Genomic DNA, 24237 nt, shown 5'->3' on the forward strand with positions numbered 1-24237 from the left:
CGCCCGGCGCCTGAGAGTGCGCTTGTTGAAGCGAGCACAGGCTATACAGGCCGAGGCGATGGTGGTCTGGGCCCAGGCAAGGGAGGCAGTAAGAGTGGAAATCCTTATGAGGCATTTGTTTACCACAAGAAAGACAATTGTTAACTTTTTCAGTAATTTCTGACATCGGCTGAGGCAAAGGTCCCCAGCGGGTACTTAGCTTTTTGATGACTTCGTATCGTAGAATACAGGAGCTGACCCGAGCGGCGCGAACTGCTTCTGCTTGGGCACCGCTGCAAGAAAGACTGAAGAAAATGGCGTCGGCTGATGCTTATGTACTCCAGCCGCTCTGACGTTGGAGAAAAATGCGACATCAGCCGACGTCGGACCCAGACTTTGGAATCCGGCCGACCGAGGGCTGCCTGAGGCAGGACAACCCACATGTTATGACTGCAGTTGCATTCTTGAAGGACATCCAATCTTTTTTATAATCCACACAATGCTTTATTGCAAATAAGCTTCACAAACTGTAAGCAATGTAGAAATGTGCAATACACTTTCTGGGTTTACTTACATTCCTTGCTGGTATTCCAATTGCTGAATCTTTTCCACTTTGCTAAGTAAACCTTTCTGGTGGATGGTCTTCGAGCCTCTGTTAGTATCCGCTGAACTTCCTTGGAGAGAGATAAGCTGAAGTTATTTATGGGATCTCCCAGGCTGTTAGCTGCAGTGTCAGAAGATTTGGATGCAGTGTTTCGAAATTGTGTTGAGTCAAAAGTAGAGGCCACTGGGGGAGGGCCCACCTCCTGGTGTGGCATATGCTCCGTAGTAGTGGGTACCAGTGTTGTCTTGGCCAGTCCGGAGCTATTATGATTCCCTTGGGCTTCTCTGCTTTGATCTTTAGTAATACTGAGGTCATCAGTGGCAGAGGTGGGAATGCATAGATTGCTAGGGAGTTCCAGTTGAATGAGAGGGCATCTATTTTCCAAGCTTTTGGATGGTATGTCCTTGTGCAAAATTTTGGTAGAAGATGGTTGAGGTGAGAGGCAAATAGGTCCACTTCTGGCTTGCCCCATGTCGAAGTGAGTTGTCTGAAGGCCTTCGGATGTAACCTCCACTCGTGTAGATCTGTGAAATTCCTGCTTAGGCTGTCCACCAACACATTGTCTTTTCCTGGAACGAACTGGGATTGTAACTGGATGTTTAGGTTCAGTGATTTCTCCCAAAGCTGCATTGTCAGTCTGCAAAGGGTGTTGTCCGTCCGTATCATTAAATGGCCTCGCTGGAGTTGGTGTTGAAAAGCCTCGATGGCATGCATTACTGCCAGCATTTCCTTTTGGTTTATATGCAGATGTGTTTCCTTTGGAGACCATTGTCCTTGTATACACCTGCCTTCCATGTGCGCCCCCCATCCAAGGTCTGAGGCGTCTGTAGTCATGGTTTGTGTTATCTGTGTTTTTTTGAATGACATACCTGTGTTTGCCTGGCTCACCGAGGCCCACCATAGGAATTCCTTTTGTAGGCATGGAATGAGTGGTATGATTGTCTCCAAGTTGTTGCTGTGTTGAGACCAAATGCTTTTTAGGTACCATTGAAGCTTTCTCATGTATAGTCTTGCTAATGGAACCAGGAGAATGCAGGATGCCATGTAACCCAGGGCCTGTAGGAATCACCTTGCAGTCATCTGGGTGAGTTTTGCTAAACATCTGAAGTAATGAGTTAACTTCTCTTGCTTGTCTTCTGTCAGGTAAGCCATCCGAGAGGCTGTGTCTAGTTTGGCTCCTAAGAAGATTATTTGCTGGGATGGCTGCAGTCTTGACTTTTGGAAGTTGACTGTGTATCCCAGAGCTTGAAGTAATCGTATGACATAATCCAGGTTTTTTGTCAACATCAATTTGTCGTCCGCTTGTATGAGGCAGTTGTTCAGGTACGGGTAAATTTGTATACCCTGGAGCCTGCAATGAGCAATTACTGAAGCCAGGCATTTTGTAAATACTCTGGGCGCAGTAGATAAGCCAAATGGCAATGCTGAGAATTGATAATGCTCTGGCCCTGCAAGAAATCTGAGGTATCTTCTGCAGCTGTGTCTGATAGGGACATGCAGGTATGCCTCCTTGAGGTCCAGAGTAATCAGCCACGACCCCTTGCCCAGCATGGGAAGGAGTTGCTGTAGAGTCAGCATTTTGAACTTTGGTACTATGAGAAAGGTGTTTAATGCGGACAAGTCCAGTATTGGTCTCCATTGAGATTCTTTTCTTGGAACAAGGAACAGTCTTGAGTAAAACCCTGGTCTTGTTCTTGTTGTGGAACTCTTTCTATTGCTTTCATTCGAGTCAGCAGAGTGATTTGCTTGATAGCCTCTGCCCTCTGATTTTGTGGTAGGTTTGGCATGCCTTGTTTTCTTGGTAAGGTATGAAAATGAAACCTGTACCCTCGGTCTATAATGTCCAAAATCCATTTGTCCTTTGTCAGTCTGTGCCAGTTTTCTGCAAACAGAGATAATTTCCCAAGGGAGCTTCTAGTTGTTCCCTGGTAGGCGGTAGTAGAGGAAAGTCATTGAGATTGTGGTTGTGGGGCAGGTGAAACCCCTGCGTCACTTCTTTGGTTTCCTGGCTGCCACTGTCGTCCCCTGTAAGGGCCTCTGTATTGGCCTCTTCCTCGGCCACGTCTGTTCTTACCCCTTTGAAACTTTTCTGGATTAGGAAAGGACCAGTTTTTTGAAGGCCAATTCCTACTGAATCCGGGGGGTTGAACCTAGAGGAAATCTTTCACAGTCTGAACTGATTTTGCTTTTTCTTCGATGGTCTTTAACATATCCTTAGCATTTGCACCAAAAAGCTTGTTCTTTTCCAAAGGTGCATCCAGACGTTTTGCTTTTACATGATCTGGTAAAGGTTGATCTTTTAACCAAGCATGTCTACGAATGACTGCCCCTGTCATAGCTGCCCTACATGAAGCTTCCAGTGCATCATATCCACACTGCAGGAAGTGATTGCTTACTTGCTGAGTGTTATGTACAGCTTCCTGCAAAGTCTTCCTGTCTAAAGGATCAGGAGTGGCTAATGTTTTTTGTAAATCTTCTAACAGATAATCCTGATATTGTAACATATGAAAAAGGCAATTTAAAGCTCTCATAGATAAGGTAGTGGATGTGTAAACCTTTTTGCCCCATCTCTCTAATGACCTAGCTTCCCTGTTGGAGGGCAAAGGATTTTTGAGGTGGAGGCTGAAACTCCTTTAGGCCCCTGTGAAATAGTTTCCAAATCAGCAGTATGGGCCCTGAATAAATGGGAATGAGTTTCTGGGACCCTGTAATACCTGTCTGGCTTGGCTGGAGCAGGAGGAAGAGAATCAGGGTAGCACTAGAGTCAGAATACAAATCATCCAGAACATCAAGTACAGGAGGAATAGCTAAGGGCCTGTGCTGAGGCTTCTTAAGGAAAGTCCTAAGGCATTTCCTAGAATCAGAATATTCCTGACCTTGCCACTTGAAATGTTCCCTCATGGTGTGCAGAACTTCCCCAAAAGAAATATCCTCAGGAGGGGAGGCCGAGGGGATGGAATCTTCTGCATCCGAGTCCTCATAGGTCTGGAAGAGCTCTTCCTGGCTATCTGAGTGGACAGAGCCCTCAGAATCTTCATCTGAAGGAGTAGGATCAGAGGGTTCAACCCGGGGCCTTTTATCAGGAGGAGGCTGGGATCCTCTCTCAGGATGGGCCTGTGAACCTCTAATCATGGAAATCAAATCAGCGGCCATGGACATATGTGTCTCTGGAGTTGGCTGAGTTAAGGATTTAGAAGTAATATGCTTTGTTTTGCTGGCTGCCTTAGCCCTAGTGTAGGCCTTAAAAGACATGGCCATAGGGGGCCTGGCAGCTCCACGTGCAGGAGTGACCTTGTCTACAGCAATGGTCTTGGGCATTTCCTCGGTTTCGGTATCCGGAGGAAAATCTATAACTGGCAGAGTAATGTCTGGAATCGGAGTCGTCGGTAATGCGGTGTCTTCAGTTCGGAGCGGTGGAGAGACCGTCTCAGAGGGAACCGGAGCACTCGCTCTAGGTTTTGGCGTGGAGTCGGTGGTAGACGCGGGCCGAGGATGTCGGTCCCGGTCTTTTCGCTTTTTGGGAGTTTGCGATGTCGGAAGACACGGCATGGTGTAAGCAAAATTATCACCGAAAAAAAATCTTCAGTGAACTCCGCCCGGCGCCTGAGAGTGCGCTTGTTGAAGCGAGCACAGGCTATACAGGCCGAGACGTCGTGGTCTGGGCCCAGGCAAGGGAGGCAGTAAGAGTGGAAATCCTTATGAGGCATTTGTTTACCACAAGAAAGACAATTGTTAACTTTTTCAGTAATTTCTGACATCGGCTGAGGCAAGAAAAGGTCCCCAACGGGGTACTTAGCTTTTTTGATGACTTCGGTATCGTAGAATACAGGAGCTGACCGAACGGCACTTGCGAACTGCTTCTGCTTCGGGCACCGCGCGGCAAGAAAGACTGAAGAAAATGGCGTCGGCTGATGCTTATGTACTCCAGCCGCTCTGACGTTGGAGAAAAATGCGACATCAGCCGACGTCGGACCCAGACTTTGGAATCCGGCCGACCGAGGGCTGCCTGAGGCAGGACAACCCACATGTTATGACTGCAGTTGCATTCTTGAAGGACATCCAATCTTTTTTATAATCCACACAATGCTTTATTGCAAATAAGCTTCACAAACTGTAAGCAATGTAGAAATGTGCAATACACTTTCTGGGTTTACTTACATTCCTTGCTGCCATTGCTTAAGATACTTTTTTATGGGATAGGAAGCTGGAAAGCAACCACCATCCAGCAACACTGTATTTAGCCAGAAGGCACAGCTTGCTTTTTTTTCTGTGTTTGGGAGACTTGAAAATGGAAAGGAAGCGATCAGTTTCTTTTCCAGAGATGGCGATTATTATCAGCTGCACTTGCTGGAGAATGATCCTGGTTTTACTGCTGGTCTGACTGTGTAGTGCAGCTCCGGTGAATGTTGCAGTTATGGTTGTCTCCCAAGGGGGCTGATGCTAGTGTCTGACTGAATTGCTGCTGATTGTTTCTCACTCTATCTTTCCCAGCACGCAAAGTGCGGGGAGAGAGCAAGAATCAATCAGTAGCCATCCAGCCGTCCGTGTCACGTTCATGATTGCGGACATGGCAGTCCGATCTCCTTTCACTTTACTGTGCAGTTCAACTGCATAGACTTCTGGTCATCACACTGATGCCTTCTCTCCTTAATCTGAACTGCTTTTACAGCAGTCCAGATTTACAGAAACTATTTTTTTTTTTAAACCCGGAACTGGCTGAGCATGTCCAGTTCGAGTTGCAGGACTTTGCGAGTCAGTCGGACTTGCTTAGAGCACCGCACCCGAGCCAGTAAATTTGAATTTAATTATAATTAATTTATAAATATTTTATTTTAAAATGTTCTTTTCTTCACAGTTGGGGGGGGGGGGGTTTGCAACCCGATGGCACAAGCCGCCACTGAATGGAAGTCTGATTCTGTCCTACATATAAACTGTAAATGGCTGACCGGACTTTGATAGCTGAAAAAGTAGAGCCTTTCTGAGAAGATTCTGCCAAAAATACCCAAACTGATGGAAAAGGAGCTAAAAAAAAAGGGTCCAAACCTCTGAACGGACCCATAAGGTAAATATTTACCACTTGCTAAGATAAATCTTCCCTTTGGATTTTGATAGGCTGATAAAATCTAAACACCTGGAGCAGACACAGCCTGGCAACTCATCACCACTGAAATTTGAGAAACCATGTGGTCAATTTTAGGATTTTTAGGTCTCATTGGGGCTGACTAGATGGGTGATACAGACGGTCGAGATGTGGGTCCAACACACAAAATTTGTTTCAGGTTAGGCCAGAGAATAGGGAAACAAACCTGCCAGAGTCAAAAAGGTGCAATGAGATACCTTGCTCTTACATCCCCTGGCTTTCCGAAGAATCTGTGTTATCAGAGGGAATGGTGGGAATGCATAAAGGACACCCAGGGTACAACTATGGAGTACAGCATACCTCAGTGTCTGTTCCTGAACAGGAATTGAGGCAAAGGAACAGTTACACTTGTTTAGGTAAGAAGTGAAAAGATCACAGCAACTGAAAATCAAACTCAGTACCATCTGATTGGGGGACCACTCGTGGGGCAGAATAGCAGCCCTGGTCAGCTTTTCTGCCAATACACTGGAAGTCCCTTGGATGTCTGTTGTGATTTGAAAGCAATGGGAAGACACTGCCAACTGCCACACTTTCATGGCTTCCTGATGCAGTGTATATGAATAGGATCTCCCTTGCTTGTTGATATACTAGACTACTGCCATGTTGACATCTGGATGGAGATCACACCCTCAGGGAAGGAAGGAGTCCTGAAAAGCCTGCAATGCTAGGACAACTGACCCCATCTCCAAGACATTGATTACAACCAAGAACATTGAACAGTCTTCCTTTCTAAATGCCATCCCTCCCAACTCAAGAAGGGAAGCATTCACGGTTACCATAGCTATTGGAGGTGGTGGAGAGAACCAACAGCCCCATGACACTATGGGAGAAATCAGCCACAAACTAATACATGTCCTGAGCATTGGTGTGAGAGAGATTGGGGCATAAAGGGGGTGAGAGACCAAGGACCACTGAATAGAATGCGTCTGCTGCAGGACTCTCATGCAATATTTTGCCTGAGGAACTAATGCGATCAAAGCAGTCATCAAGCCCAGCAGTCGAAGAATTAATCTTGCTTGGGAATAAGGATGATAGAGGACCTCTAAAGCCATCTGATCCAGAGATGAGATTCTGGACTATGGAAGCCAGGCTCTGAGTAGTAGTGTCCAGATGGCATCCAATAAACTCTGTCATCTGTACTGGTGTCAACTAGCTCTTGGAAAAACAGATAGTAATCCCCAATTGTGGGGCTAAATGGAGCAAGAAATCCCTGCAATGAATTAGCTCATCTTTGGTTGATGTGGCAAGGAGCTAATCGTCAAACAGGGGGACACCTGGAAACCTTGCAGCCAGAGATATGCTGCAACTACTGCCGCGTATTTGGTGAACACCCTTGGACCTGTGGTTTGGCCAAAGGGTGGTGCTCTGAATTGAAAATGATTAGCTCCCAGTCAGAAATTAAGAAATCTCCTGGACTGATTTGCTATCTTGATATGATAGTACGCATCCTGAAGGTCTACGGAGCACATCTAGTCATCCTTCTTCAGAAAAGGTAGGATGAACAGAACTGTGACCATCCGGAATTGTGTCTGTTTTACAAACTGGTTGAGGTGGCAGAGAATGGGCCTTAGGTCCCATATTTTTTCAGAGAGGAGGAAACAAAATAAATAACGTATCCTCTGGTAATTATCCTCTGCACACAGGAATCTTGAGTGATGGCTTGCCAGGCTTGAGGATGCAGGAATAAGTGTGCCCCAAATGCCTCCAGAGTGAAACAATTGGGCAACCATTCAGAAGAAGTGGAAAGGTCTCATGGTGAACAAACCTTAAAGCCTTTGGTTTAGCAGTCTGCCTCTGCCACTAGGGTGACATCTGTAAAAATGATCACCCTCTGCCATGGGGGTGAGGAGGCAGCTAGAGGGTCTAACAGCATAAGTATCCTGGCCAACAACTCTCCCAACCCTTTTGGTTTGGGGGAAAATGCCCTCTGTGGGGTGGAAAAATGTATGCAAAAAGCAGATAGGGGCTTGTCTCCCAAGTTTCTTTCTCCTCAGGTTGGAACAGTGTCAAACCATCAAAAGGATGTCTAAGTCTTCTGTGAAATCACGCAGGTGCCATCCAGGCATGCTGACAAATGTTAATGCCCGTGACTGTTGCTCTAGCCGCACCATCAGCAGTGTCAGACAGCAGACTCATGATTACATCTGTCATGGATCAGAAGGTAGATAGTTGAGACTCCACTGACTTTTGGATGTACACAGGTAGATTACCTAAGAGAAATGAGAAATTCTGACTGCTCCTTCAAGTCATAAAAAGCCAGTAAGTTCAGCTCTCTGAGTACAAATGTTGAATCATATGTCCGTTTCCCAAATCTGATAATCTAAATTCTCTATTGAGGTGATGAGCTCCTTTCATGAGGATCAGCAATGACCACTGCATCTACTGGGGAACTCCTACTGTAGAAGGATTTATTCCCAAGGACCACTAATATTTTACCTGGCTTGTGTGGAATCTGCTCCACCTCATCAGGTTCCTTCTATACCCGCTGAAAGACAAACAGAATCATAAAGGAAAATTTCTTTACACAGTTATGATTTAAACCTTCTCTCCACGCATTTCTTTTTTACCTGGGATATATCCTCCTGAGTAGCTCTGTAGAGTCTTTGCACGGTGTATGCATGCATTTCCACGCTATTTGTGATAAGCTGTATAAGATTTGGAACAGAGTCATCCCTTACATAGCTACCAGCCTGAAAGACAGAACATTTGCATCATTTGAAATTATTCAAAAAACATTTTCTTTCTATATAACTCTCCACATTACTCTCAAAAAGTGTAATAATATTTTACAAAGCTTGAAAGACACTGTAGGAGTTAACCTATGCCATTTACAGAGAAGAGTTAAAGTAACCTTAAGACGGCAAAAAAATAGAAGCTGCCACATTTGTACACTAATAAGCAAACTGTAAAAGTCTCTCTAATCAAAACTAAACCTCCATGCACAGTAAAACAGCCAAAGGATAAAACAAGTAATTGATCATTTAGGAGTCTTCAGAAAAAGGAAGTTATGCACTTACCATAAAGCTGCATCTTTGTTATCCTAGTCTGTCCAATACGACTAAATATTGCACAATTCTCCTGTGTTCCCTCTGCCCTCCAATTCAATTTGCAGACTATATACTAATGTAGTTCTGGAGGGCAAAGAAATCAAGTTTTGAACAGGGAAGGGATAACAGAGTTTCAAGTTATTCTGTCAGATTTCTCCAGAAAAGTGAACATTTGTAAAGGAGGAGGAGAGAAGGATGTTGTACTGGAGGGATAAGGATAAAAAAAATCCAGTGTTCTGCTAAGTACATAAACTAGTGAAGAAGGATGCGCAAGTTATGTGAATCAAGCTACTGAGAAAGAACCTCAAGCTACCTGAATTCATGTGGTGGCATCATGAAAGGATACCTCTTCTATGAACTGTCTCTCCACAGGGTAAGCTCTGGGTCTAGAAACAATGTCTAGCTTGTAATGCTTGGCAAAGGTATGCATCTGCTCTGAACTGGTAGTCAATAATACTACATACACAAACACCATAGATATAGCAAACCTGCTGGCAGACAGGTTCAGTGAAAACTTAACCCCCCCCACCCCGTCCCTCCCATCAGTAAACCAGGACATCCCTAGCACCTGCCCCCCCCCCATCACCAGGGAGCAGGTATTTAATGTCCTCTCAAAGGCAATAAAATACAGTCTCCATGGGACACGATAACATCCCTGGCTGTATCCAACATGAACTCAGGAATGCGCTCTAAGTTCCATTAGGTACCCTATTCTACCAAAGCCTGAGCACTGGCTTCACCCCAGCTGAATGGAGGACAGCCACCATCATCTCTCTACACAAAGGTGGAGCGTCCACTGACCCGGCAATTATAGGCCCATCAACCTAACTAGCATGATCTGCAAGGCCATGGAACACAATACCATGGACCTTGTAACCAAGGACACTGGAAACATCCAAACACTTGACCCCCACAGTTTGGTTTTGTCAAAGGAAGATCATGCCTGTTAAACTTGATCAACTTCTTCGAAACAGTCACCAAAGCCATGGATGAAGAGAAGACGGTGCATACCGCCTACCTTGACCTAGCCAAAGCCTTCGACACTATTCCCCACTAGGGCATAATACATAAACTCTTCCAGCTGGGCATCAACCAGTATTTTACCAGACGGACAGCTAACTGGCTCACTGGTAGAACCCACTCAGTCAAAATAGTAGTAGACTAGTAGTAGACCTGTAACAAGTGGTGTACCCCAAGGATCGGTCTTGGGGCCTCTAGTTTGGGATGACTGCAAGCTGGGCACTCTCTTAAATTCCCCTAGTGATGTGAACATCCTTCAAAAGGGCCTTACCCAAACTAGTGACTGGTGCCAGAAGCATGGCTTCAAACTGATACCAAGAAATGTATCATTATCCCCTCTGGGGAAAATGGCATCCTTACTAATTTATCACATTAATAACAATGTACTAAGCATGCAATCAGTTGTGAGGGATTTGGGCACCCAGGTTGATGGCAACCTGACTTTTGACCACCACGCTGCCTTTGTTGTATGGAATGCTTTTTACATGGCCCACCTCAAAATAAGGGTATTTCATCCAGAAACAAGGAAATCATAACATCTTTGTACTCCTCCCTTATGAGACCCATTATTGAGTACAATGCCCTCTTCGGCATACACCTTGCCAAGCACATGCAGTAGCTGGAGAGAACACAGAGTTTCCTGATCAGGAAAATCCAGGGTCTCAAACACTTATCTTATACAGACAAGCTAAAAACCCTGTCACTCTACACAGTCTCGCACAGACTGCTCAGATGTGACCTGTGTCTGGCATACAAGGCCATTTCAGATCTCAGACCCAGCCTTGATGGACTTGCTGCATATCTAAGTCAAACTCCACTCGCGCAACCCGCATGCAAGGCACTAACCTGGTCTGTGACATTAACAGAACTTGCTGGTGGGATAGATTTGCATCCCAAAGACTTCCCCAGTGATGAAACAGACTTCCCTCTCCATGTCAAGCACAGTACCTCTCTAGTCTTCTTTAACAGGAACCTGGACGACTGGATGGGAAACAGAAAATACACCCCTGGGATCCCACCTGTGTCCCTGCTGGACAGGTGAAACAGGTGCTGACTATGAAGGAACATGGGCCAAATTCTTGGCTAGGCTTATAATGGCCTCCAGCCCAATAGCCTAGTATCATCTGGTAAACCTATGAATGCATATGAAGTTGCTGCTGCACACTTTTTTTATAGACATGTTTGAGAAATTCTGTAGAAAATGAGCTCTTGGTGTAACTAGCAATGTTTGATTTCTTGAATGGTAAGCAAATGATACACAGTCAAAGTCATTTGAACAGAGTTATTCTAGAGGCCTTCCAACCTAGCTTGTTGGGAGCAAATGCTAACAACTGAGGATCTCTCCTTATTACTCTGGTTCTGTGAAGATAAAACTGGAGGGGTTTGTGGATATCCCGGTGTGCAGTAGGGTATTCATTCCCCTGCTGGAGTGAATAGGGAAGAATAATGGTACATTAATACACTGACTGACTCATCTCTTTTGCTACCTTGGGAAAACTACAGTTGTGTAAGAACTTACCATAGCAGTACATGTCTTACGAATTACTGCTGCAGTATTCCAAACTGTTGGGTTTTCTCACCAGATAACCTGGAGATCTGGCTATGGTACCAAAGATAAAAGCTTCCACAGAGCCATATATCTGATGTATGACCTAAGCCTGTGGACATAAGGGTACATCCATGGATATGCAAGTGTAAAGCCTCTGGCTATCTCACTGTCAGTCCAAATGCAGGTCTTGTACCCGGTCAGTTCTAGGTGTGGTTGATGGTACTGTTGGCCTATACTGGTTCAGATAAGTGCCCTGTTGGGGAACCTTTCTTATTTTTTCTGAGCATTATTGTTGTTTGCTACTCTATTAGATGTGAGCTAGGACAGGAGTGTGATTATGGTAGGCAGGTTCCCTAGAAGGACCTCCACTCCCAATGCCTCTTCTGTTTAGAAGCAGAACATGATTTTAAGAACTGTACTATTTATCTGCCTGTTCTTCGTACCAAAAACATTATGAATGCAACTTGCTTCCTGCAACATTAACTTGGAAACTCAGCATCTTAAGTGCCTTTGCGGACCGTTCCACTCTGAAATTCTGCCTATCCCAAATAGAAAGCCCAGGCCCAACATTACTATGCCTGCCCAGTCAGACACGTATGAATCTGCTAAGATCTTGGAGTTTCTGTACAGAAATACTTGGACAGATCCTTCTGTGTTTTCCATGGTTATGGACAAGCCCTTAAAATTTCTACCTGTTGCTAATGTCCTTCCTTTTGATAAAAACAGCAGTGCAACAGAGTGAGAAAGAAGGTATACATGTCTTCTACTCCAGCCTTTAGGGCCCTGAATTATCACACTCAAATGACCAAATATCTGCTGTCTGTCTTAGGGAATTTAAACAAACTATGGCTTCTATTGCAATGCCAGGCAGTAAGCAACAGAAGCAATGTCTATGGTGGCTCAGGCCTCAGAGGTGTCTAGGCAAAGTATCAGATGCAGCTATGAGGCAGTACAGGATGCCTCCTGAACAGCTGCTACAAGTTCGGTTATCAGAAAGTATTCATGGCTATACTCTCGGTCCTTTCTTGAGGGTATTAAAGCCAAGTTGCCAGATTCTCCTTTAAATATACATCTTTTATTTGGTCCTGATGCAGTCAGCCTGTTTAAAAGAACACAGGAAAAATAACATTTCACAGACATTTTTTTCTTATTTTAGTTCCCAGATACCAGAGAAATTACCCTGTGAAGCCTGCATCCTTTGCCAGTAGAGAACCTAGGCATCCCTCATAAGGGCAAGAAAACACACAGGAAATGATTCTACGATAAACCAGACAGGGACTCCCAAATCTGGAGGACTCCCTACCCAGACAACTCAGCCTAAGTACCCTATTTTCACTCCCTCCTTGATCCTTTACTCCCCCTCCTTGTCCACAAGAGATGGGTTATGTATGGAAAACTGGCAGCTCATTACCATAGAAATGGGCTCCCTCCATTAGTCAACACGGTTAATGGACGAATTGGAAGGCAGTTGTTCCTTTCAAGGGGATACCTCCACCTCCAAGTTACATAGTTTTCTTGCTCCTCTGCCTTAACAGTATATGAGAAATGAGTTCTACTCAAGACTTTTCCTTGCCCAAGAGGAGGAAAATAGAGACATATACTGGATTCATCCATTCACATTTGTTTCAACATCCCCTCATTCAAGATGCAGTCTCTCCACACCCTTCTACCTTTCATACTTCCACAAGCCTTTCAGGTATCACTGGACATAAAAGATGCATACCTCCACATGCCAATCGATCCTACCTTCAAGAAATTTCAAAGGTTCTTGGTTTGCTCATCACTCTTTCAGCTCGCTGCTTTGCCTTTTTGACTTTCTACAGCATCCAGGGTTTTCACAAAGCGTCTGTCTACTGTTGTGGCCTTCTGCAGGACTCACAGAAATCAAAATCTATTAATACAGGCACCCCTCTCCACAGACTCTAGCACCTAAACTCAGCTTCTCCTAGTCTCTCTCTTCAAAAGTATGGGTTTCAGGATCAACTTCAAGAAATACACACTATAACCAACCCAAGACCTGCTCTTTTTGGGCTGCAGACTAGAACCAAACTTGTCCAAGCTTTCCTGCCTCTAAACAAGGTGCAGACCAGCTAATACAGGGGTCCATTCACTGACTCACTCTCTTACACAGGATTTTATAATGCCCCGATGTAAGTGCAGAAGTTAGTTATATTTTTATGGGACCTGGTTGGGTTACAACAATGACAATAAGCAGAAAGTACAGTTTTGTACCTACCATAAATGTAGATGTCCGAACAGGATAGCATCTGCAGTCCTTACAAATGGGTTGTCCTGTCGTCAGGCAGCCCTTCGGTCGGCCGGATTCCAAAGTCTGGGTCTGGCCTCGGCTGGTGTCGCACTTCACCCGACGTCATCTCTGCTGGTCTTCGGGTATAAAGGCATCAGCCGACGCCATTTTCCTCAGTGTTTCTTGCCCCAGATGCCAGTTGCCCTCTTGGATAGCTAAAATTTTTGGGTAAATGCCAATGTTTCCAAAAATGTAGAAGGCAAACACAAGAAATAAGCATGTATGTACATATATACAAACAAATACACCATAAGAGATCCCCCCTAGCTAGCTATTAGGAGGGCAAATACCCTAGGAGTACCACAGAGGGGAAGGAGGGTGGGTAATCCTGACTGCAGATGCTATCCTGTTCGGACATCTACATTTATGGTAGGTACAAAACTGTACTATGTCCTTCAAGGATGCATCTGCAGTCCTTACAAATGGGTAGAATACCATAGCCAAACTAGGGGAGGAGGAAGAAGAATTATGGTGTAGTTAGGATCCCTTGCAAAACAGCAGTGGCAAACCCTGCTCGGGATCTAGAGTATAGAGGTAAGTTATAATGCTTGGCAAATGTATGCACGGAGGTCCAAGTAGCAGCCTCAATAATGTCCTTGGTAGCCACTCCTCGTGAAGAAAGCTGTGGTAGTGGCTGTAGCCCTTGTAGAATGAGGCCTTATGTTCTGTGGAATTTGCTTTCCATGGTAGGAGTAACAGAATCGTATGCAATTTCCTATCCACTTGGAGATTGTTTGTTTGGAAATTGCTTTTCCTTCCCTTCCTGTTGCATAAGCTACTAGAAGCTGGTCAGTTTTTCTATTGCCCTTGGTTCTGTCCAGGTAGTAGCGCAACTGTCTATGTACATCCAAGGTATGCAGCAGTCTTTCCCCCCCTGTTCTGTGGATTGGGAAAGAAGGTAGGTAGGTGGATTGCCTGGTTTAGAGACACTCTGGATACCACCTTAGGCATAAATGTAGGATTAGTTCTCATGGATACTCTATCTTGATGGAAGATTAGGAAGGGTTGTACTGCCATTAGAGCCTGTAGTTCTGAAACCCTTCTTGCTGAAGTAATTGCCAGTAGGAAAGCAGTTTTCCAGGATAGGTGTTGAAGATCTGCTGTTGCTGCTGGTTCGAATGGAGGGAGTGTCAATTTTTCTAGCACAAAGTTCAAGTCCCATGCTGGTAATGGTGGTTTCCTAGGAGGTTTTACATTCTTAATTCCTCTCAGGAACTGCCTGAGTAGAGGATGTGAGAAGACAGGGGGATCGAAGCTGTATTCTGCAGAAATAGCTGATGTATGTATCTTGATGGAGGAATAGGACAGGCCTGTATGGAGAAGCTCTGCCAAATACTCCAGGATGTTGGCAATATCTACCGTTGACACATCTTTCCCTCTTTCAGTACTCCACATGACAAACCTTTTCCATTTTCCTGCATAGTTCCTTCTTGTTGAAGGTCTGCGGGCTTCAAGGATAATGTCTTTAACCCTTTGGGATAAATCTGGGTTAGTTGCTCTTATGTAATGTTCCAGGCAGTCAGTTGCAGTGTTTTCAGGTTTGGATGCAGGATGTTGTAGTCGCTCTGAGTTAACATCAAAGGAATCAGGGGTAGTGTCCACGTTTCCCTCCGAGACATGCTCCTCAGCAATGGATACCAATGTTGTCTTGGCCAATTTGGAGCTATCAGAATTATCCTTGGACGTTCCTCTTTGATTTTCAGTAGTACCTTGTGCATCAAAGGAAGAGGTGGAAATGCATATGCTGTCAGGCCTTTCCAACTGAAGGATAGAGAGTCCACCTTCCAAGCAAGTGGGTGGTATGTCCTTGTGCAGAATTTCTTGAGCTGGTGATTGAGTGGGGATGCGAATAGGTCTATTTGTGGCATTCCCCATTTCTTTGTGATGGCCTTGAAGATGTCCGGGTGTAGCATCCATTCGTGAGCATCCGAGGTAGTTCTGCTTAACATGTCTGCTAGGATGTTTTCTTTCCCAGTACAAATATTGCCTGTAACTGAATGTTGTAGCTCAGAGCCATATTCCATAGGTCCAGAGCCATTCGGCATAGGGGGTATGAATGAGTGCCTCGCTGTTTGTTGATGTACCACATGACTGTGGTGTTGTCTGTCCTTATCATCAATTGGCCTTCTTTGAGGAATGGTCTGAAATTCTGGATTGCTAGTTTTACTGCCAGCATTTCTTTTTGATTTATGTGCAGGTGCAGCTGATCTGGAGTCCATAAGCCTTGAATGCACTTGTCCAGCATGTGGGCCCCCCAACCAAGGTCTGAGGCGTCCGTTGTGATGGTTTGGCTTGTTTGAATTTTGTGGAAGGATAAACCTGGGTTTGACTGGCATGCCTGAGCCCACCATAGGAACTCTTGTTTCAGGCATGGGATTAGAGGTATTTCGGTTTCTAAGCTGTGCCTGTGTTGAGACCATAAATTCTTTAGGTACCACTGTAGCTTTCTCATATGCAGTCTGGCATGGGGAACCAGGATTATGCAGGATGCCATGAAGCCCAAGGCCTGCAGTACTTTCCTTGCTGTTAGCTTGTTCTGCTTTGTTAATGCCAAGAAGTAAAGAGGAAGTTGTTCTTGTTTTTCTGCTGTTAGGAATGCCATCTGTTTTACTGTGTCCAATTCTGCACCCAAGAATGTTCTTGTTTGGGATGGTATCAGTCTTGACTTTTTTATATTGACTGTATATCCCAGGGCTTGTAGTAAGCAAATGACTCTTTGTAAGTCTTGTGTCAGCTTGCTTTTGTTGTCCGCTTGTATCAGGCAGTCGTCCAGGTATGGATAAATTTGGATTCCCTGAAGCCTGCAATGAGCGATTACTGATGCCAGGCATTTCGTGAACACTCTGGGCGCAGTAGATAAGCCAAAGGGCAACGCTGAGAATTGATAATGCTCGGATCCTGCAAGAAATCTGAGGTATCTTCTGCAACTTGGTAGTATGGGGACGTGCAGGTATGCCTCCTTGAGATCTAGAGTTACCAGCCAACACTCCTTGCCCAGCATGGGAAGAAGTTGCTGTAGGGTCAGCATTTTGAATTTTGGAACAATGATGAATGTGTTTAAAGCGGACAGGTCGAGAATAGGTCTCCAACTTTTCTCTTTTCTTGGTACTAGGAAGAGTCTGGAGTAAAATCCCTTGCCCTGTTCTGTAGGTGGTACCCTTTCCACAGCTCTCATCTTTGTTAATTGAGTTATTTGTTTTAGAGCTTCTGTCTTTTGATTTGCTGGAAGGTTTGGCATTCCTCTTTTTACTGGTAAGGTGTGGAAATGAAACCTGTAGCCTTGGTCTATAGTTTGCAAAATCCACTTGTCTCTTGTGATATAGTGCCAGTTTTTTGAAAATAAGGCTAACTTTCCGCCTAAGGGTGCTGCTATTTGTTCCCTGGTAGGCGGTGTCAGAGCCAAGTCACTGTGATTGTCCTGTTGCAGTGGTAGTGGTTGTATCTGTGCCTCGTTGATTATTGCCTTGCCACTGGCGTCCCCTGTAGGCACCTCCTCTGGCTTGATTTCTGTCTCTGGAACGTCTATTCCTGCCTCCCTGAGATTTAGAGGAGTCTGGAAAGGACCAATTTTTGGAAGGCCAGTTCCTGCTAAACCTTGGTGGCTGAACCTGTAAGAAATCTTTAACTGTTTGCACAGATTTTGCCTTCTCTTCCATTTTCTTCATTACTTGTTGGGCAGGTGAACCAAATAGACTGACCTTATCCATAGGAGCATCTAATAGCTTTGCTTTAACATGATCCGGCAAGACCTGTTCTTTCAACCATGCATGCCTTCTTATAACTGTGCCAGTCATGGCTGATCTAAATGAAGCCTCCAGTGCATCATAGCCACATTTTAAAGAATGGTTACTAACCTGCTGAATGTTATTCACCATTTCTAGAACATATTTCTTATCTAAGGAATCATCAGAGGACAGTTTCTTAGTTAACTGATCAAGCATAAACTCTTGGTATTGGATCATATGAAACTGACAGTTCAAAGCTCTAGCTGAGAGAGTAGCAGAGGTGTATACTTTTTTACCCCATCTCTCTAAGGACCTGGATTCATTTTCAGAAGGGAGAGGGTTTTTCGCTGAGGTCGAAGCTACTGCCTTAGGCCCCTGGGAGATAGTCTCAGGATCTGCAAGAGGAGCCTTGTATAAGTGGTGATGAGTGTCCGGTACCCTGTAAAACCTATCGGGCTTAGCAGGGGCTGGAGGTAAAGTATCTGGAGCAGTGCAAGCATCATTAAATGCATCATCCACAACAGGAAGAACTGGAGGTATAGCTAAGGGCCTATGTTGCGGTAAGTGTAAAAAGGTCCTAAGCCTTTTTCTTGAATCTGAGAAATCTTGTCCCTGCCATTGGAATTGCTCTCTCATGGCATGTAAGGTTTCCCCAAAGGAAAATTCCTCTGGTGGAGAGGCAGAAGGAATAGATTCTTCAGCATTGGAATCTTCATAAGTAGAAAAAGGAGCCTCTGGATGGTCTGTATTGTCTGTATCATCAGAAGAGTCATCTGAGGACACTGGCTCAGGGGACTCTGCTCTAGGTCTCTTTTCTGGAGGTTAAGAGGCCCTGTCTGGGTGAGATTGGGATCCCCTTATTAAAGAGATGAGATCCTCTGCCAGTGTAAGCATTTGGGAACTGGAACTGGGCCTGTGAGAGGAGGGCTTAACAGGCACAGACTTAGCAGTTTTGGCTGCTTTAGCCCTGGCAAAGGCCTTTATAGACATGGCTGCAGGAGGCCTAGCAGCACCACGTGCTGGGGTAGAGACATCCAAAGGGATGGTGTCCGATAATTCTAGAGAAACCACATTAGTAGGCAAAACTTCAGAGGCCGATTCAACTAGGGTAGAAGGGGCCTCGGTAGTAGTCATGGATTCGGCTGAAGATTGAACCGTTTTCTCGGTTTCGGCCGAAACCGAGACACTCGCGGTTTGCTTAACCGTGGTTTCGGCCGAAACCGCGGACCGCGAGTGTCGGTCCTTTTCTTTGCGTTCTTAACAATTTGAGTAGTCGGAGGATCCGGCGGCATAATGTACGCAAAATCTGAGCGAAAAACTGTTCAGCAAACTCCGACCGGCCTAAGCGTCGTCGGTTGAAGGAAGCACAGGCTAAACAAGCTGCTACGTCGTGGTCTGGGCCTAAACAAGGTAAGCAGTAAGAGTGGAAATCTTTATGAGGTATTTGTTTCCCACAAGTTAAACAGTTATTTACTTTTTCTGACATCGGCTGAGGCAAGAAAGAGTCCCCAATGGGGTACTTAGCTTTTAGAAGTCTTCGAAGTAGTATTCGGTAGTAATAACCGCTGGATCTGACCGACCGGCACTTGCGAACAGCTTCTGCTTGGGCCACGGCAAGAAAGACTGGGGAAAATGGCGTCGGCTGATGCCTTTATACCCGAAGACCAGCAGAGATGACGTTGGGTGAAGTGCGACACCAGCCGAGGCCAGACCCAGACTTTGGAATCCGGCCGACCGAAGGGCTGCCTGACGACAGGACAACCCATTTGTAAGGACTGCAGATGCATCCTTGAAGGACATCCCTTCCTTGTCCCCACCTGCTGCAGTGATTGCGCACATATTCACCTTTAGTCAGCTTAAATATTTTGACAGCTACAGACATTTCTTTCAATGTACACTGCCTTGGATCCAGAGAAATGAAGACAAACTAGTTTATGCTTTGGAAATATCACAAGTGATCATCATTTGGTAGGATTGTTTAACTCCTATTCTAATACTGATGTTTGCCTTTGCCAGTTTATGACAACTTTAGTTTGTTCAAAGCATACTTTATTTTAATTTGCTACAAAAGGCTCATTTGTACTATACTTGAGACTGGGACCTTTACACATCGAAATGGAAGAGAAGACAACATCTAATGCAAGAGGAAAGTTAAAAGTTTTTGGCAAACACTCCACGTTTAAGGGGGTGAAATATTTTACCCAACACTAAGTTCATCTATCCCTTATTTTCAAACATTTATAACCCATCCTGCTGCAGGTTACATTAAAAGAGGTGAAAGGCATCACCCAACTTGGGGAGGGTCACCAATAATTTAAAAAGGAGGACAGCATTGTTCATATGTACGAGTTGTACTGTAAAATGAAAATGGCACTCATCTGTTAAAAAGAAAGTACAGTTTTGTACACTTACCATAAATGTAGATGTTTGAGTGTATTAACTGTTGCAGTCATCACACTTTTGTTATCTGCCTGCAGGTAGCCCTCAGTCGGCCCGAATACCAGTGTCTTGGGATTTCTGTGGCAGATGCTGTTGCCTCATCCATGACATCAGGTCGTCGGGGTATAAAACATGCAGCCGACGCCATTATATCAGTTTTTCTTGCCCCAGATGTCAGGAGCCCCCAAAATAAGAAGCAATCAAATGGTGTGGAACACCTCCAGTAAAAAGAAAATACCATTTCCATAACATATTGCCAAAAAAGAGGATAGGTAGAAAGTACAGAAAGACAGGGGGCTGGAGGGAGGGTAACCAGGACTGCAACAGTGACTACACTCGAACATCTACATTTACGGTAAGTGTACACAACTGTACTATGTTCTTCGTGTTTCACTGTTGCAGCCATCACACGGGTTGATTCCCAAAGCTGAGGTAGGGTTTAGGCAGCCAAGTAGTAGTAGGGCTGGCTAGCAGGCCTTGTAAGACTGCTGTGGCAAATCCAGCTCTGGATTTAGAAAAGATAGGCAAGTGGTAATGCTTGGTGAAGGTGTGTACAGAACTCCAGGTTGCAACTTCCAGGATGTCCCTGGTAGGGACTCCCCTGAGAAAAGCTGCAGAGGTTGAGGCAGCCCTAGTGGAATGAGGCCTGATCCCCTGTGGGGTAGATTTTCCATGGTGTTTGTAGCAGAAATGGATGCACTGTGCTATCCATTTAGAAATGGTTTGTTTTGAAATTGCCTTGCCCTCTGCCCCTGTAGCAAAGCTGACTAGCAGCTGGTCAGATTTTCTGAAAGGTTTAGTACTGTCAAGGTAGAACCTGAGCTGTCTGTGCACGTCCAAGAAGTGAAGGATCCTTTCCCCTTTATTCGAGGATTAGGAAAAAAGGTTGGCAAATGGATGGATTGGTTTAAAGCCACACTGGATACCACCTTGGGCATAAAAGATGGGTTAGTCATGAGAGAAACCCTGTCTGCATGGAAGATAATAAAGGGTTCCACAACCAAAAGGGCCTGTACCTCTGTTTTCCAAGACAGGCATTTTAACTCTGCTGTAGCAGCAGGCTCAAAAGGGAGAGGTGTGAGCTTCTCTATTACAAAGAGAAGGTCCCAGGCAGGAGTAGGAGCTCTCCTAGGGGGTCTTAAATTGTTAGCTCCTCTCAGGAACTCTTTGATCAGAGGGTGAGAGAAGAGGGGTGGGCTCAGTACTGTAATAAGCTGAGATGGCAAAGGCATGAATATTAATTGATGAGAAGGATAGGCCTTTGTTGAGCAGCTCTGCTAGGTAATCTAGGATTTGAGGCAAGGAGGGCATGGCTGTGTCCTTACCTTGAGATTGGCTCCAAGAACAGTATCTATTCCACTTTTCTGAATAGGCTTTCCTAGTACTGGGCCTCCTGGCCTCAAGGATAACATCCAGCACCTGTTTGCTGAGGGTTGCTGGTGATGTATTCAGGGAATAAGCCAGGCTGCCAGGTTCAGTGTTTACATCTGAAGATGCAAAATCTGTCCCTCCTGCTGGGACAGCAGAGAGGGGGTCTGCTGTAGGTGCCAGGGTGGCACTCCTGTCAGACTGCGTAGGAGTGGGTACACGTGCTGGTGTGGCCAGTCTGGTGCAATAAGGATTGTCCTTGGCCTGTCCTGTTTGATCTTGAGGAGTACATTTGGAAGGTAGGGTAGAGGGGGAAAGACAAAGACTGAGGTTTTCCCATGTGAAGGATAGGGCATGCACTTTCCAAGCTTGGCTGTGGGGAATTCTGGTGCAAAATTTGTTTAGTAGATGGTTTTGGGGGGACGCAAAGAGGTCCACCTCTGGTGTTCTCCACCTGTGTATTAGAAGTCTGAATGAGTTAGGTTCCAGTTTCCACTTGTGTGGGTCCATTAGATTTCTGCTCAAGTCATCTGTCAGTGAATTTTGTTGGCCTGGCAGGAATTGAGCTTGCAGGTGCACTTGGTTGCTTAAGGCTGTGTTCCACAGAGCCATGGCTAACCTGCACAGTGGGTAGGAGTGAGTCCCCTCCCCTGCTTGTTTATGTACCACATAACTGTGGCGTTGTCTGTCTTTATTAGTTGTCCTAACAGGATATGGTATTTGAAGGCCGTCCGTGCATTCTGTACAGCTAATACTTCTTTTTGATTGATATGCAGGTGAATTTGTCCTGGGCTCCATTTGCCTTGAATGCACTTGCCTGCCATGTGAGCCCCCCCATGCATAGTCTGACGCGTCTGCTGTCAGAGTTTGGACGGCGGGGGGTTGTGAGAAAGGGAGTTCCTTTGTTGTGGTTGCAAGCCTCTGCCCACCAAAGGAACTCTGTCCTTGGGCAAGGAATAAAAGGAATCACTGATTCCAGGTCCTGGGAATGTTGACACCATAGACTTTTTAAGTACCACTGAAGTTTCCTCATATGCAGTCTTGCATATGGAATCAGTAGAATACATGAGGCCATGAACCCTAGGGCTTGCAGTATTTTTCTTGCAGACAGCTGGGTTTGGGTGGCCAGTAGTTTCAAATAATTTGTCAAATAAACCTGCTTTTCTGGAGTAATGAATGCCATCTGGGAAGTTGTGTTCAAGCTTGCTCCCAGGAATACAATCTTTTGGCTGTGTATCAGATGTGATTTATTTACGTTGATGGCATACCGCAGAGAAATTAGGAGTCTCTTTACAAACATCAGGTGCTGAAGTAGCAATTCCTGACTGTCTGCCTGGATCAGGCAATCATCCAAGTATGGGTAAATTTCAATATTTCTCTGCCTGCAGTAAGCAATGGCTGGAGCCAGGCACTTTGTGAATACCTGGGCGCAGTAGATAAGCAAAAGGGAAGTGCAGAGAACTGATGGTGCATACAGCCTGCCCTGAAATGTAGATATTTCCGGCAAGATTCCCTTATGGGGGATGTGCAAATAAGCTACTTTTAAGTCTAGGTTGACTAGCCAGGAGTCCTTGGCTAGCATAGGAAGGAGCTGCTGGAGTGTAAGCATTTTGAATTTTGGTACCACCAGGAAGGTGTTTAGGGTTGACCGATCCATAATAGGGCGCCAAGAGTTCTCTTTTCTGGGCACCAGGAACAACCTGGAGTAGAAAAACTGTCCCCTTTACTCTGTTGGCACAGGTTGAATAGCCTTGATACGGGGAAGAGAAAATACTTGCTTTTGGGCCTCTGTCCACTAGTTTGGAGGAAGGTCTGGCAATCCACTTGGGGTTGACAGAGACTGGAAATAGAATCTGTATCCCTGGGATACAATGTTTAAGACCAATCGGTCCTGGGTAATATACTCCCAGTTTTTTGCATGCAGAGCGAGTTTTCCTCGTAGGGGTGCAAGTACTTAGGCATGGCTGGGAAGGGTTAAAAATAAGTCACTGTGAACTTTTTCCATAGGGGGGTGGCTTACCACTCCCAGTTTTTGAGGAGGGAGCACTCCATTGTTTAGATCTGTGCATACCCTGAGACTGTAGTCTTTGTGGTCTGTTGCCACTGGGTTAGGGCTGAGAAGGTCTAGAAGGGACTGGAAAGGACCAGTTTCTTGAAGGCCAATGCCTACTGAATCTAGGTGGCTGTACCTGTAAGAAATCTTTAACAGTTTGCATGGATTTAGCTTTTTCCTCCATCTTTTTAAGGATAACTTCTGCTTTAGAGCCAAACAAACATTATTGGTTTAATGGAGCATCAAGTAATTTTGCCTTGACATGATCTGGCAAGATTTGTTCCTTCAGCCAGGCATGCCTTCTCAGAACAAACCCAGTGACAGCAGCCCTGCAAGATACTTCTAAGGCATCAAAACCAGACTGCAAAGTATGTTTACCAACTTTGTTTGCTGTATGCATTAAATCTTGTAAGTCCTTATTTTCTGCACAATCAGGAATCAACAATTTTTGTTTAATTAGATCAATAATATGCAGCTGGTACTGAGTTGCAGAGGTATATACCTTTTTACCCCATCTGTCTAGAGCCCTAGAATCCCTGTCCGAAGGAGTAGGATTTTTGGCTGCAGAAGCCTCAATACCTTTAGGTCCCTGGGAAATTGTCGCTGGATCCACAGTGGGATTTTTAGAGAGAAATTTGAGAGAGTCAGGTACTCTGTAGTATCTGTCAGGCTTTCTAGGAGCAGGTGGTAAAGTGTCAGGGGTAAGGCTGGTTTCCATGAAGACATCATCTATAATATCCAGGATGGGGGAACAGCTAGAGGCCTATGCTGAGGCAAGTCTAAAAATTCAGTGAGTCTCTTTTTGGACTGTGGGGAGTTCCTGGCATTCCCAGCAGAAATGCTCTCTTAGGGTATGCAAGGTTTCACCAACAGAAAGGTCCTCTGCAGGGGGGGGCTGAAGGAATAGAATCCTCTGCATCTGAGTCCTCATAGGTAGACGAGGTTATGTCCTGGTAATCACACGGGTCAGAGTCATCAGACTCATGGTCTGAAGAATCAGAAGGA

At 45.2% G+C, this 24237-nt stretch overlaps 1 protein-coding gene across 1 annotated transcript in view; it reads right to left on the minus strand.

Annotated features, from left to right (window-relative positions):
- The window catches only part of AP1G1 (adaptor related protein complex 1 subunit gamma 1), a 4036072-nt gene that overhangs the window by 1264609 nt on the left and 2747226 nt on the right, over nucleotides 1–24237 (minus strand). Inside the window, exon 19 of the mRNA XM_044079548.1 lies at nucleotides 8291–8413. Within this exon, the coding sequence (XP_043935483.1) occupies nucleotides 8291–8413 (123 nt within the window). The remainder of the gene's footprint in view (nucleotides 1–8290; nucleotides 8414–24237) is intronic.

Source organism: Protopterus annectens, chromosome 8.part0 (assembly GCF_019279795.1).
Source record: "Protopterus annectens isolate FY-2018-M chromosome 8.part0, PAN1.0, whole genome shotgun sequence".
NCBI lineage: Eukaryota > Metazoa > Chordata > Ceratodontiformes > Protopteridae > Protopterus > Protopterus annectens.